A 14,748-nucleotide genomic window follows, 5' to 3' on the forward strand; every position below is an offset into this window, starting at 1 on the left:
AACATTCAGAAAACTCAACAGATTTAACATCCTAAGAACGTAAACCGTAACATTCAGAAAACGTTCTACTAACCAAAAATTGTTTGCTGGGATTGGGCTGCTATAACCTGTACCTGGCAAATCTGTTCCTTGTGTATTTGTTTTGTAGGGTAATTTACCACAGCATGACTTAGATAAAACTCGGATGTGAGAAATCTCAGAACATGAAATGATGACCAATGAGTCAGAACTTAGAATTAAAAATATATTAAAGTTTACTTGAAAAATAGTTTCAGCATTACAGATATATAAAATGAACAAAAATTAATAGATGTATATTAGAAAAGAGTAAAAGTACATCAACAAGTCAACACAGTGTAATAAAATCTCGATAGATCAACACATTCACAACCCAGAGAGAGAGAGAGAGAGAGAGAGAGAAAGAGAGAGAGAAAGAAAGAGAAAGAAACTAAAGCCAGTCGAGGGCCAGAGAGAACTCCTCAGACTTCATCCAAGCAGTTATACATTTATGCAAATGACGTGATTGAACAGAACTTATCAATATGATTACGTCAGCAGAGTCCAGTTAACAGCATGTTGTCCCGTTTTAATGACGTGATCCGCTCCAGCCTGTCTGTTCTTATCATGATGTTGTTCAGCGCTGTGTCCTTCATGAAAACAGCAGACAGTCCTTAAGTGTCCTAAAGTCTGTGAGAAGATGAAACGGCGGAAAAGAGTGGATGGAAAGATCTTCTGGCCTGTGTGCGAATTTACGCCGTGTAGAACAGGCAAGCGCTGGCTATCTGAGGAGAGGTTCCCAGCACTTCACTCAGATAGCTTGTTGTCTCCTAGTTCATATGCACTGGTCCCAGAACAGCAGAACAGCAGAACAGAAGTGAAGCTTCTCTGCCCCTCAGGGTCACGTTCTCCTCACAGCTCTCATTGTTGATGAAAACACTCTGACCTTCCTGATTCCTGAAAAAGTAAAAACAACCTCCAAAGCCTTGTGTCATTGTGACATTTAAAAATAAGAGTGTGAAGGTGTGGTTATCTCCAATCACACCCTTCAGTTTTATACACATATATGTTTTAAAAACAGCACATCATGGAGTTTCTTACTCAGAAATGTTATACGTTTTTTAGTAACAGTACTTATTTCATAAAGCATGACATTTATTTACAGATAAATAGTCCCGCACTTCCAAATATATATATATTTTATAGAACAAATTGGTTCTTTATTTAACAGGACAGGATGGCAACCCTATGTAATTGGGCTTCCAAATTAAGGAGAAAGTGGAATAAACTTAGAAAAAAATGATGATGAACACAAATGCATTAATGAAGTTAACCAACGTATTTTATTATTTTTTTTTTTCCCCATTTTCTCCAAATTTAGCTAGGCCAAGTGTCCCACCCATTCAGTTGCTAGTCTGCTGTATATCCCCCCCTATTACTACTGATACCAAAAAACATGCCTCCTCCGACACACGTGAAGTCAGACTCCGGCTCTTTTGGAGGAAATCGCCGCGACTCTGAGCTGACAGGCGCCTTGTGCTGATCGACATCACCCTAGGAGTGATGAGGGGAAAAAGAGAGCGCCATCTACTGTACCCATCCAGAGAGAGCAAGGCCAATTGTACTCTCTCAGGGCTCCGGCAGCTAATGGCAAGCTACATGACCAGGATTCCAACCAGCGATCTCCCAATCATAGTGGCAACACTTTAGACCACTGGACTACTCAGTCTCCCAAAGTTAACCATCAGTGTGAGATTGCTCAGTGAAAGTTTAGCACTCACATTTCAATGATCTCAACACTTTTCACACGCTGATAAGTCCTGTGGGAACGCACATCCCGCCAAGTCCCTTTACAGTTATTTACTGTGGTTAGCAATTAGCAAATGTTTCACAACACACACCACCAGCATGTCCAGGCTTCTGACGAGTAGTATGTTGGTGCTGAGAACTGTAGGAAAAACACACACCAGCAAACCACACACTAGTCCTGTCATTAGACCTCCACTCAGGCAGGGACTTTCCCACTGAGGCTTCCAGTGTCTCGTCTCGTTGGGGTTCAGGGCCGGTCCTGTGTTTCCCAGTACATCAGTGCCCGTAAGGGGAAGTTCTGCTGCAGACTGTTGCTGTGAGGCGGGCAGGACGTCTCCGCTTTGTAATTTACAACCACCAGTCAAACCTGTTTGGCCACATAATGGCCTTGGGTTTCCATTGGCCAGTGGTGGCCCATTGTATTCCAGTTGCAGACCCTGAGCAGCTGAGTCAACACCGTCCTTGTGCTCTGTTGTCAAGTCAAGTACGAAATTCCATTGTTTTTGCTGATTTCTATTACTTTCGCTACCTTTATACTCTTTAACCCATTTAAAAAACATTTGTAAATGCAACCCAGAAACAGAAACTGTCTTTTGAGACATTTCCTGCTGATTTGTGTGGAAAATCAGCTCTAGGAACTGGACTGGCCTTGAAAAATGCAAACCTTTCAGACCTTGGATCAACCCCAAAACAACCAATATGGCGGCTAGCAGCCAAAGAAGTTGACCACCGATTGGCGAGGAGGCAGTCAGCAAGCATGGGAGGCAGGCTGACAAAGACCCGCCCTTTTCCAGGCACTCTTTGACCATTGGTTGATCCTGCTTCCAACTGGATCCAGCATAGGTTCCACTTATACACCACAGTAGAAGACAACCAAAAAAGCTCACAACCTTCAAGAATGTGAAGAACATTCCTCGATTCTCTTGCGTGATTCTCTTTTCGCGCTGTACTGGTTCCATCTCCAACGCTTTTTCCTCAGCATCCATAAGCAACACTAATGGATCCATCTCACTGTGCTTGTTCTTCTTCTTCACAATCTCTCCAATGGTGTTCTCAGACATTGTTGCCTCCTGATGCCACAGAAGCCAGAGTATCACCTCCACGGCCACTAGAATTGGCGTGAGGATGAGTACCGCCTCATAGGTTTTGCTGAGGAATAGCAAGAAGCGTAGAGCGATGGTGTCTGAAGATGGGTGGAAGGACAGTGGGTTGGGTGCAGCGCACCAAAGATAGGACATGAACACTGTACAAAAAAAAAGGAAGAAATGGAAGATGTTGAATAGATGCACTGCTCAAGAGATGGATGAAGATGTAATTGGGAAATTACTAATTAATTCAGACTGCATGCCAATCAAGGTTGTTTCTCAAATCAGATTTCTTGTGTCCAGCTATCACAACCTACAATACTAGTGTTTTATATTTAAGATTCTTCAAAAAACAACCTCTTGATTAGATTAGATTAGTTTTGCTCATCTCTGCTGGATTTTCTCAGTCAGCTTTATGAGGTAGAGTCACCTGGAATTCAGGCTTTCAGTTAACAGCTGTGCTGAACTTGTCAAGAGTTAACTACTTGAATTTCTTGCCTCTTAATAAAGTGTTTGAGAGCATCAGTTGTAAAGTAGTGAAGAGGTAGAGTTACAGGTATACAGTGAATAGCCCTATTTAAGTTATATACTATACCGAATTATAGCAAGAACTACTCAACTAAGTAAAGAAGTGCTTAAAGTCAGTTAGGCAAAGTTATGTAATGTTATGATAAAACTGGCACTCATCAGGACCAGCCTTGGAAAGCAAGCTCATGATAAGTTCATCAGTTACCAGCCTCAGAAACCACAAGTTAACAGCTTAACCCCAGATAAGAGCACCTAAGAGCATCACAGAGTATTTTGGTTGGTTTAAAACTTTTTTTAAGTTACTAAATGATTCCTTAAGTGTTCCTTCATAGTCTGGATGAAGGTTCTTTTAAAAAACACCAAAACAATTTTTAAAGAGCCTCTTATCATAATGTGCGTCTGAGCTAAGAATAATGTAGGATTTTTTAGTTCAGTATAAAGCATAGGAAAGCAAAGTCTTCAAAAGTGGAAAATAGGACCATCAAAAATACACTGATTAAGCACAACATTGACATCCACTATCTATTCCTTTCTTTTAGTTTCTCTGTATACTTTATTATTACCCTCCTTTCACCCTGTTCTCTTGTTCTTCAGTGGTCAGGACTCCACAGAATAGACCACCCTGTGTTAGTTAGTGTGTGTTGTAGTGGTAGGAATATTTAAACACCTCAGTATCACTAGTGAACTGGGAATAGTCTTAACAACAGCATCAACATTGAGGGCGACCCTTATTTACAATGTTGCCGAGCCTTTATAACATCAAAGCGATTGAACACATTTATTGATAATTTAGAAATAATAAGAAATAAAATAGTAAAATAAATAAATAAATAAATAAATAAACGAAGTACGCATTTTTAAATCAACATTTAATAAAAATATATATGTAAAACAGAAAATTCTAAAATACCATAAAAAAACAATTTGACACAAAACGTAAAATAAATTATAAAGTATAAAATAAAAGTAAATAGATAATAGTAAAAGTAAAGTAAAATATTAAAAATGATAAGTTTTTAATAATAATAATAAATTAATAATAGAACTAAGAACAAGAATGAAAATACAAAACATTAAAATGAAATGAAAAAATAAAAGTAATATTAAAGAAACAAAAAATTATAAAAAAAAATAATAATAATAATAATAATAAAAAAATAAATAAATATATATATTTATATATATATATATAATATTATATTACCTAAAATATAATATAACCTGCTATGTGGGGGTCTTGTGGGATCTTGGTCATTAAATAACAAGGTGAAAGAATCTTGTAAATATCTTGTAAAAACAAGATCATACACATAATGAAATGCTTGATCTGTGCATTTATAACTACAGATATGTACTCACCAGTGATGGAGAGATCTGTGAAGAGTAAGAGGCAGCAGCAGCAGAGGCTGACGGAGGAGATGGAGCGACTGAAAGCAGGCAGGCAGAGAAAACTACACACCACTTTACATCCACACAGAGCGACAGCGGCCTCCAGAACTCCATCCATATCTGTGCTTTAATGGCAACCTGAAAGGAGACAATAAACCATTTAAAAAAATCTCATTTTTAATATGCATTATCTACATTTAAAAAAATCATAAACATACACATCTCTCTGTCTCAACCTTTATTTTCACTCGGTAAATACACTGAGGGTAACCCTCATTTTCAATGTAGCCGAGCTTACATAGAGTTAAAGGGATTGAGACTTAAGTTTGAATGATAAAAACAAGCAAACACTTTAAGATAAAATAAATAAAAAATAAATAAATAAATAAATCAACATAAAAGGATATGCAAACAGGCTAAAATGTAGAGCAATAAAACAAAGAGTATTACAATTAATATTAGGAAATCTGGAAAACAGCATTAACTTAGTTTTCTTAGCATTTAAAATTAATTAATGCAAAGCATTAAATGAACACTGAAGCTTTTCAATTGCTGCGTGAACAGAATCAGCTGAACAGTATAACATTGTATCATCTGCATAAAGGTGCACTTCGCAGTCTGAGTAAGAGGCAGCAAGATCATTTATATATATGTGTTAAATAAAACTGGACCCAGGACTGAACCTTGTGGTGCTCCTTTGTCAATGGTTAATAGTTATATTTGATTTATGGTTACCGGTAACAGATATACCGTTTACTGTTTTATCAGTGTTCTCAAGTCTCACGCTTTGAGCTCACATGCCACACATGGTATTTCTCACGCTTGCCAATCCATCGGCTGCATGTTATAATGTACTCTCGTTGAGCCAATCAGAATATAGATCGCTCTGTTGTTAGGCAGACCTAGTCAAAGAGGGTGGAGTTTCAGCCACGAGTTGTCAGGCACGAAGAACTGTCCGATTCGAAAATTCTGAAACACACGTCGGTGAACAACTAAAGAAGAACTGGGCTCATCCACCCCCCCCACTAGGTTAATCAACTCAATAACTGCGCAATGTAACAGTCCAGGCATCTCTGCATTGAGCTGTAGAGGTTCCTAATGATGTCCTGTGATAATCCTATATTTGAGCCTAATCAAATATACTCTCGCAGTTCCAGTAGATTTTGCAGTAGAGGTGGACGGGGTATAAAATGTTGTGTTCTTACCATGCATTAGAGTCTTAGATTGGAGCTGTTTTATGCAGCAAAATTGCATCTAAGTCTTCGTTAGGACATTAAAACAAATTAAATTGAGGAAGAAGTGCACTGCCAGCGGAAGCAATGCTGCAGCGCTTTATCATCCTCGGTTTCAGAGAGTTTAGGGTGACAAACAATCTGTGTGTTACGACCCTTTTGGACTGCGAGGCCCGGCTGAGCATTAATTATTAATAGAAGAATCAATTTGAGATGTTTTACTGCTGGCTGGCTTACACAGATCAAACTGTGCATGCTGAAGTTCGCTGTAATACAACTCCTATTACAAATTGGAGCAACAGCATAGCAGGAAATACTAATTACTTTATTTCAATAATTCACACTGTTCACAATGGGAAACTCATATATTACATATAGATGTATTACACACAGAGTGATCTACTTTAAGCGTTTTTTTTTATTTCTTTTATTGTTGATGATTATGGCTTACAGCCAATAAAAACCCAAAAATCAGTGTCTCAGAAAATTAGAATATTATATATTAAGACCAGTTGGGGCAGTGTGGGCAGTGTGCCAAGTCCTGCTGGAAAATGAAATCAGCATCTCTATAGAAGTTGTTGTCAGCAGAGGTTCAGCATGAAGTGCTGTAACAAAACTGCACTGACTTTAGACTTGATAATAAAACACAGTGGATCAACACCAGCAAAACTGAATTACTAAAATAAAGTAGCTTTTTAATGATGTTCTATTTTTTTTGAGCTGCACTAATAAAAATAGTAAAGATTATTTTTAAATTATGCTAAATGTAGGCTTGTCACGGTAACTACTATTGTTTGGACAAGAATTTATTTTTTTAATATTTATAATAATGTAATTTTAAGACTTTTTTTATGCCATATGATAATATAATGCTAAAATAATAGCATAATAATGTATTTTATCTATGTCCTTTATATTGTATCAAGATTTCTTAATGAATGGACCAATAGAAATTCGACAAAATAACCTGAAATTTTTTTTTTTTTACATTGACCTTTAATAAAAAGGTAACCCTCCTGTTATGTTCATTTGTCAGGGACAGCAATGGTGTTCCTGGGTCAGTTCGACCTGGTGCATGTTTAATTTTTCTAAAACCAATAAAATCCTAACAAATGTACTTTTTTTTTACTAACTCCATTACTAATTATTCTATTAATATTTTTTTATATTTAGTCAGTGCTGTTCTTTACCTCTAACATGTAATGCTTCAATTAGGATAGTTCACAATTTTTATTTTTTATATTAAAACTTTTTTTAATGTTTCACTACTTTATTACTTAAAAAAAAACGACATATAAAACACAATAGTTTAAATAACATTGAAACATAACATTGCAAGTTTTAGTTTTTGCAGAGGGTGGTTGCATATACGTATAAATTATTTTTTTTTTAATTTTAATTTAATTTTAGATTTAATAAAATAAATATTTAATTTAATTAAGCCATTTTTACTAGATCTTTGAACTTTAACACGAGTCAATTTGACCTTGAACATAATAGAAGGGTTAAGAAGGTTTTATTTATCTTTTGTAAAGTAGCTGTTTTGGAGTTACCTGTTTGTCATTGGACAGTGATGATTTACACCCTTATATTTAGTTATTTAGTTAAAGCAGGAGTTATTAATTGTTTTAATTGTGCAAATACTTGGTGCCTCCATGACAAACCTACAGTACAGCACAAATATTTGTTCACATATAATTTACTGTTGTTTTGACACTATAAAGTCAGACTTTAAGACATTTTTAATACATTTATTCCTTACTTATTTTGTCTGGTATTTTCACACGGTGATAAGTGATAAAGTGCAGGGGACATGCAAGTGCTGTGGTACTGTGCCTCAATCTTAATCTCAATCTCAAATTAAATCATATTATATACATATTAAAGTTTATTAAAAGGCCTGATGATAACCTGCACGCAGACTATGTCAGGACCCCCAGGTTAAGAACCTGTGTGTTACAGCAATTATAATAAAATAAAGAACATTTGATATAAAGCAGAGATAAAGACTGTCTCCTTTCATTGAGTTTCCACACACATCAGATGCAAATTACATACAATACAGTGATGCTTCTGTTTTACATTTGAAAGCACCTTGCAAATGAATGTAAATGTTAAGTACTCAGAAGTATCAAAGTGAAAAACGAAACCAGTTCAGTTAGAAAGTGAGGGAGTTTTCCTGCACTCACTGACACTTTTTCAAGCATGGGAGCACCATAGAGGCACCATGTGGGTGACTAACCACACCCCCTCCCTTAAACTTTCTCTTAATGGTCAAAGTGTGGATAATTTTCTGGTGTGAAAATGAACCAGAGTCCAATTTAACCTGGCAAAAAAGCAGATGTGAATACAGTAACTGCTTCTAGACTGTTTCAGTTGTACCAAAAATACAGTAAAAAAAGAAAAAGGGCCATATCTTAAACTATCTTAAACCCTGTGCAAGGTCTGTTGTGACGCTCATTGCTATCTTATGCTCTGTGCAAGGTGTGTTGCTATGCTCGTTGCTATGTTACACCCTGTGCAAGGTGTGTTGCTATGCTCGTTGCTATGTTACACCCTGTGCAAGGTGTGTTGTGATGCTCATTTCTATCTTAAACCCTGTGCAAGGTGTGTTGCGATGCTCATTGCTATGTTACACTCTGCCAACAGTCTACTTTTATGCCTTCTGCCTGCATTGATTAAATAGCAACATTGATTATAAATATATCTACATTAATTGGTGTGGAGGTCTGGAAATGAGGTGTGTTCAGGTACATTTCTGGCATATTCCTATCTTGGCAACAAAACAAAACACAGGTGCGCTGCTGACTGAGTAGAACCCTGACAACAGACAGCAGTCAGACGTTCATTGCTATCTTTGCAGTGAATTGTCAACAGCCATGTCCCCAACACATGTTCAACCCCTGCCTGATATGCACACATGGAGCGACAGCAGTGGATAAACCAGGGGCAATTACAGGATTCAATTCTAACCAGAATTCTGTTCCAGCTACACCAATCCCTCTTTAAAAAAACTCTAAATAAAAATGAGGAAATAGAAATTGAGTTCCCAGGAGGATGAGTGGGTCATTTCAGACAAAATAGAATCATTACATTCAAATCAGACACACAAACTATTATGTACAGGTGTGTTACTTTTATTTAAAACTTTTCTAATATTTACAGTAGATAAGAAGATAAAACTGTTGTGCGCATTTTTACATACTTCTATCATTTCTATTTTTCTATTCCCAAAGCTTCCTTTTCCATTATCTGATCTAATTTAAATATCTAAAAGCGGGAAGCTATTTAACTCAGTATGGATTTTTATCGCTGACTGGCTGACCACACGCACACACACACACACACACAGAGGACTTATTAGGAGAGGGACGCCACCTGTTTTTTTTATTTTTTTTATTTTTTTATTTTTTTTATTCTTGGGATATTTATCTATCTATTTTGTATATTCTATTTCTTTTATTGTATTCTTTTTTATCTATATATCTATTAATAACAGCTCTTTGGGTGTAAAACTGGATCGTGAGATCACAATTTCGTTCCACCTCATGTACCACATGTGATGCGAATGACAATAAAATCTCCTTGAATCCCTTGAATCATATCTTCTATCATTCTGTAACATTAATTAGCTTATACACACACAGACAGTACTAGTCTAGGACCTTGCCTGCAGCATTAGCTTACCGAATAAAAAAATGCTCTTTGAATATTTTTTTTAATGATGTTTAATTTGTGTGTGTGTGTGTGTATGCATTGGAATAATTTTTTTAGCTTATCAAAGACAAATTTCTGTTTAAAAACAACTTTTTGCTTTTTACTTTAATGGGGTGCTGGGACTCGTTTTAGGGGTATTTTTTCTCTGCTGAGAAGTGCAGAAGTGATACACCATTAAAATAAAGTCAGAGCACACCTGTCTTTTAAAGGAAATGTCAATTAATAATCTAATTGGTTTATTGCATGTTACACCCGAAATGCACCCATAACTAATTAAGAGGATTAGTTTTGTGCCTTTTGCATGTTTCAAGTCACACAAGGCATACTTTTCCTGAAGTTCTGACAGCAAAAACACACTGACATGCCTTAAATCAAGCTGCACGGTGCACGATTGATCTATAGGCGAGCCTAGGAATTGTTAATTTGCCACTTTAGAGAGCACCACAGAGGCACCGTGGGGGCACCATGGGGGTACAAGGGGGCAGTTGCCCTCCCCTACCCCCATGTCAGAACATTGCCGGTGTTTGGGGTCTCCAGAACTGAATAAGAGCCCCTCACTGGTTTTGGTTTTAGGATATGATGCTCCACTGCAGCTGTACACATTTCAAACACCTGTACTTTTCAGGCCTAAGCCTTTAATCTCTTCATACACTTTAGTAATACGACCTTATTATAGCCTAATATGAGATACCTTCACTTATTATACCACATATGACCTTGCCTTTACCATATAAAAGCTGTGTGAGAGAAGGAGCAGCCGAGGATTAAGTGGATTTTCCTGTATTATTAATATTGCCAGTGCTTTATCGATTCTCTGCAGTTTCTGTGTAAATATAAAACTTTTACTGCAAGTCCAAATCAGCACAGAACATATTTCACATAGCTGCAGTCTGATTTAGCCTGGGGGGGTAATGTAATGCTAGCTGGAGCGGTGTGTGCGCCTGCATGTGCGTGCTTGTATAATATTACAAAATGTGTAAGATGATGATCAGAGGAGCACAATACACCACTCAGGTTTTCTATACCAAGAAAATTAAAACCATTTCATTTTTGGAGCAAAACAGACACTTCAACATGCATTAGAAAAAACATATTGTTTTACACATTAATTTATATTTTTTTAATCTCAGTATATACTATATGGACAAACGTATTGGGACACTGTAATGAGTTGAACTCAGGAAGGAAGATGCAAATAAAAGTTGGCTCTATTTGTTGGCAAAACAAAAACAAATAAATAAAATACTCTTAGTCTGTAAAACAAAACAACAAAAGATGTCAAACCATCACACTAACAAGCAAAATAAAGATAACAAACCACAAACTAGTGATGTCAAACTTGATTCAAACTCTATTTAAACTGAATCAGTTATTTTGAATCACAGTGTTTCGATACTCTGCTTCAAAGTCCACATCAAAACAAAAAATCTCATAACTCATACAAAATCATCCCAACTCACACAAACTGACTAAAACTCACACCAACTCACCACAACTTATACAAACTTACCTCAACTCATCCCATCTCATACAAACTCATACAAACTCATCCCAACTCATCCCAACTCATTCAAACTCACCCCAACACACAAAAAGACCCAAACTCACACCAACACACCCCAACTCACCACAACTTATACAAACTCACCTTAACTCATCACAACTCATACAAACTCACCCTAACTCATACAGACTCACCCCAACTCACACAAACTGACCCAAACTCACACCAACACACCCAACTCACCACAACTTATACAAACTGACCTCAACTCATCCCATCTCACACCAACTCATACAAACTCATCCCAACTTATCCCAACTCATACAAACTGACCCAAACTCAAACCAACACACCCAACTCACCACAACTTATACAAACTGACCTCAACTCATCCCATCTCACACCAACTCATACAAACTCATCCCAACTTATCCCAACTTATACAAACTCACCCCAACTCATACAAACGTAACCCAACTCATCCAAAATCATGTCAACTCATCCAAACTCACTGTAACCCATCCCAACTCACCCAAACTTACTTCAAACTCACCCCAACTCATCTTTTTACTATTTTAACGGTGCAGCACTTTATATATATATATATATATATATATATATATATATATATATATATATATATATATATATATATATATGTTATAGTAGATCATTTGTGGTATATGTAGTTCTGTATATTTTAGTAGATATGTGATGTGTTTTATATACATTTCTATATAATTTAGTTAATAATTGATATGTTTTATATACAGTTCTATATATTTTTATTTTATTTTAGAAAATGTATTTTATATGAAGCCTGATATTGTGACCACATACCACTTTAATTTCCATGCAATTCTAATCTAATCTAATCATAGCGCTCAGGAACTAAACTTAATATGTAACATATTAACTCATCAACCAAAGGCAGAGTGAAAAGAGTTTCAGTACAGCTCATGCAGTAACCAGTGACTGAACAATCTGCAGAAAGATGATTGTATATTCTGAATGGTGAAATGATTAAAAAATATATTTCAATCCATTTCAATGGGTAACAAATGAAAATAATCTCAGGTGTTGTTTTTTTTTTTTTTTCGTTTTTTCATATTTGGCATAATCTATCAGTTGTTCCTTACACTGAATCAAAATAACATGGTGAATGGACCAATATAAATGCTCCAAATTTACTGAAATATTATTAATAAATACAAAATAATTTTCTGTGGACTTAATAAAGAAATAAATCAAAAATAAAGAATCGTCATTAATGCATTTTGCATTAATATTCTGACCTGTTACAGGTTAAACAAGTCTGTATAAAGGAAATGTCATTAAAATAATAACTAATTCACAACAAATTGACACCTTTTTTTTTCTCTAAATAAGCAATATGCAGAGAAACCAGGGTCAAAATGACCTGGATCTGAAATCCACAGTTACCACAGGTCTTTATATTCCTCATGTTAGAATGATTTTGTGGTTTGAGAACATGTATTTTAAATCACAATGAAAATGGTAATTGCAGGGTCCAGGCACAGGTTGAATCACTGCTGGCTCGGCTCTCATGCAGCTCCAGCAGGCCGGCTTCTCCTGCAGAACTGAAAGGCTGGTAGGTCTGGGTGGCATGAAGCTTTAGATCAGCAGATCTGACACCAGGTAAGAAATATGAGTCACCTGTGTGAAAACAGAAGTGAAAGATTGCAGGAATACTGACCTTACCTGAAGAATCCAGTGCAGTCAGGTTTTCAGTGTGAGCAGAAAGGGCTCATCCTCATGTGTGTGTGTGTGTGTGTGTGTGTGGATTCCCCGAGCCCTCCCTGTGTGGGACGTGTCTCTACAGGCCGCCCCTGCCTCTCTGTAGGTTGCTTTACCTGAGCTGTGTGGAGAAGCACGTGGCTGAGGTAAGGGTGTGTCTGTGTTTGTCTAGATCATACACTAAAACTGGTCGAGCTGCTTCCTCAGCAGGGTAGGGTAAAGAGTGCCATGCTGTCTGTATTGCTAAAGCCTAATTGCTAATGTTTGCAGCTAAAGCACGACTTGCAAAATCTGCACTAGATTACAGGCTGTGGGATTTGGCCATGGCTGCTTGTTCGACACTGATCCATTAGTACCAGAGCTGCTCACACCTTTTACCTGGGTGGGTTATACCAACCTTACACTAAACAATTTTTTAAAGCGATTTCACTACTGCAGACAAATTTCCAGTGTTGGGATAAAATCATTTCCAGAGTCTAACTAAAAAATTAAGAGAGCACTTCAGGTTCTGAATCAGTTTCTCTGATTTTGCAATTTATAGGTTTATGTTTGAGTAAAATGAAAATTGTTGTTTTATTCTATAAACTACCAACCACACTTCTCCCAAATTCCAAATAAAACTATTGTCATTTAGAGCATGTATTTGCAGAAAAGGAGAAATGGCTGAAATAACAAAAAAACATGCAGAGCTTTCAGACCTCAAATAATGCAAAGAAAACAAGTTCATATTCATAAAGTTTGAAGAGTTCAGAAAACAATAATTGGTGGAATAACCCTGGTTTTTAATCACAGTTTTCATGCATCTCGGTATCATGTTCTCCTCCACCAGTCTTACACACTGCTTTTGGAGAAGTTTATGCTTTACACTCCTGGTGCAAAAATTAATTCAGTTCATTTTGGTTTGATGGCTTGTGATCATCCATCTTCCCCTTGATTATATTCCAGAGGTTTTTTAATTAGGTAAAATCAAAGAAACTCATCATTTTTAAGTGGCCTCTTTTTTCCAGATAGATAGATAGATAGATAGATAGATAGATAGATAGATAGATAGATAGATAGATAGATAGATAGATAGATAGATAGATAGATAGATAGATAGATAGATAGATAGATAGATAGATAGATAGATAGATAGATAGATAGATAGATAGATAGATAGATAGATAGAGGGTGTCAAATCTTAGTCTATTCAAAGTTTTTCAGAGTTTTTCTTTTCTAAGTTGGAAGTTGTCTAGTGTATGGCTAGCATTGAAACTCTGCTGCAAGCCAATCATTTAGTCTGGATGAAAGGAACCATGTGGAAATGTTTGGAAATGCTGCCATCTCCTGTTGAGATGTGAGAAATGGAGAAGAGAAGAATTTAGAGTTTGTTTTTTTCTGTTTTTCTTTTTTTCTAGGAGGCAGAGCTGGTGCTAGCCATTTGGGGCTGGCACTGTTGTCCACTGTTGGACTGCAACCTCATGTACACCAAAAGTGGCCCACACGTTTACGAAAGAATATGCCCCTAAAGCATCTTTGGTACACCTCTGACACCAGATAGCAAAAACACAGTGAATCAATGTTCATTTCTCCATCACTAATGCATTAAAACAACCTTGATCTCCAATATCAGACTTGATTTATTTGTGCACATTGATTTTACATTGATTTAACATTGATTGCTCACTTAAAGTTTTAAAATGCTGATTATCTTTTGTGTGTTTGGTTACGAAATTACTCCAAAATGGCA

General features: G+C 36.4%; 1 protein-coding gene across 2 annotated transcripts; it reads right to left on the bottom strand.

The window, feature by feature from the left end:
* Nucleotides 1–1,191: 1,191 nt before the first annotated feature.
* LOC103025299 (uncharacterized) lies at nucleotides 1,192–13,261 on the bottom strand. 2 transcript variants are annotated; one of them, XM_007251434.4, is made up of 3 exons: nucleotides 12,984–13,261; nucleotides 4,779–4,946; nucleotides 1,192–3,049 (listed from the first exon to the last, which is right to left on the bottom strand). In XM_007251434.4, the coding sequence occupies exons 2-3, from the start codon at nucleotides 4,924–4,926 to the stop codon at nucleotides 1,854–1,856; spliced, it is 1,344 nt and encodes a 447-aa protein (XP_007251496.3). In that variant the 5' UTR covers nucleotides 4,927–4,946; nucleotides 12,984–13,261; the 3' UTR covers nucleotides 1,192–1,853. The 2 variants fall into 2 exon arrangements, with proteins under 2 accessions (XP_007251496.3, XP_007251495.3); XM_007251433.4 differs by having other exon boundaries at nucleotides 12,979–13,260.
* Nucleotides 13,262–14,748: the final 1,487 nt, after the last annotated feature.

The sequence above is a fragment of the Astyanax mexicanus genome, chromosome 24, assembly GCF_023375975.1.
Source record: "Astyanax mexicanus isolate ESR-SI-001 chromosome 24, AstMex3_surface, whole genome shotgun sequence".
Classification (NCBI taxonomy): domain Eukaryota; kingdom Metazoa; phylum Chordata; class Actinopteri; order Characiformes; family Acestrorhamphidae; genus Astyanax; species Astyanax mexicanus.

Excerpts from the sequence above, each read along its gene's own strand:
- LOC103025299 (XM_007251434.4), bottom strand. The coding sequence starts at position 4,926 with ATGGATGGAGTTCTGGAGGCCGCTGTCGCTCTGTGTGGATGTAAAGTG. Across the intron at positions 3,050-4,778 it reads CACAGATCTCTCCATCACTG|TGTTCATGTCCTATCTTTGG; the intron begins GTGAGTACATAT and ends TTTTTTGTACAG.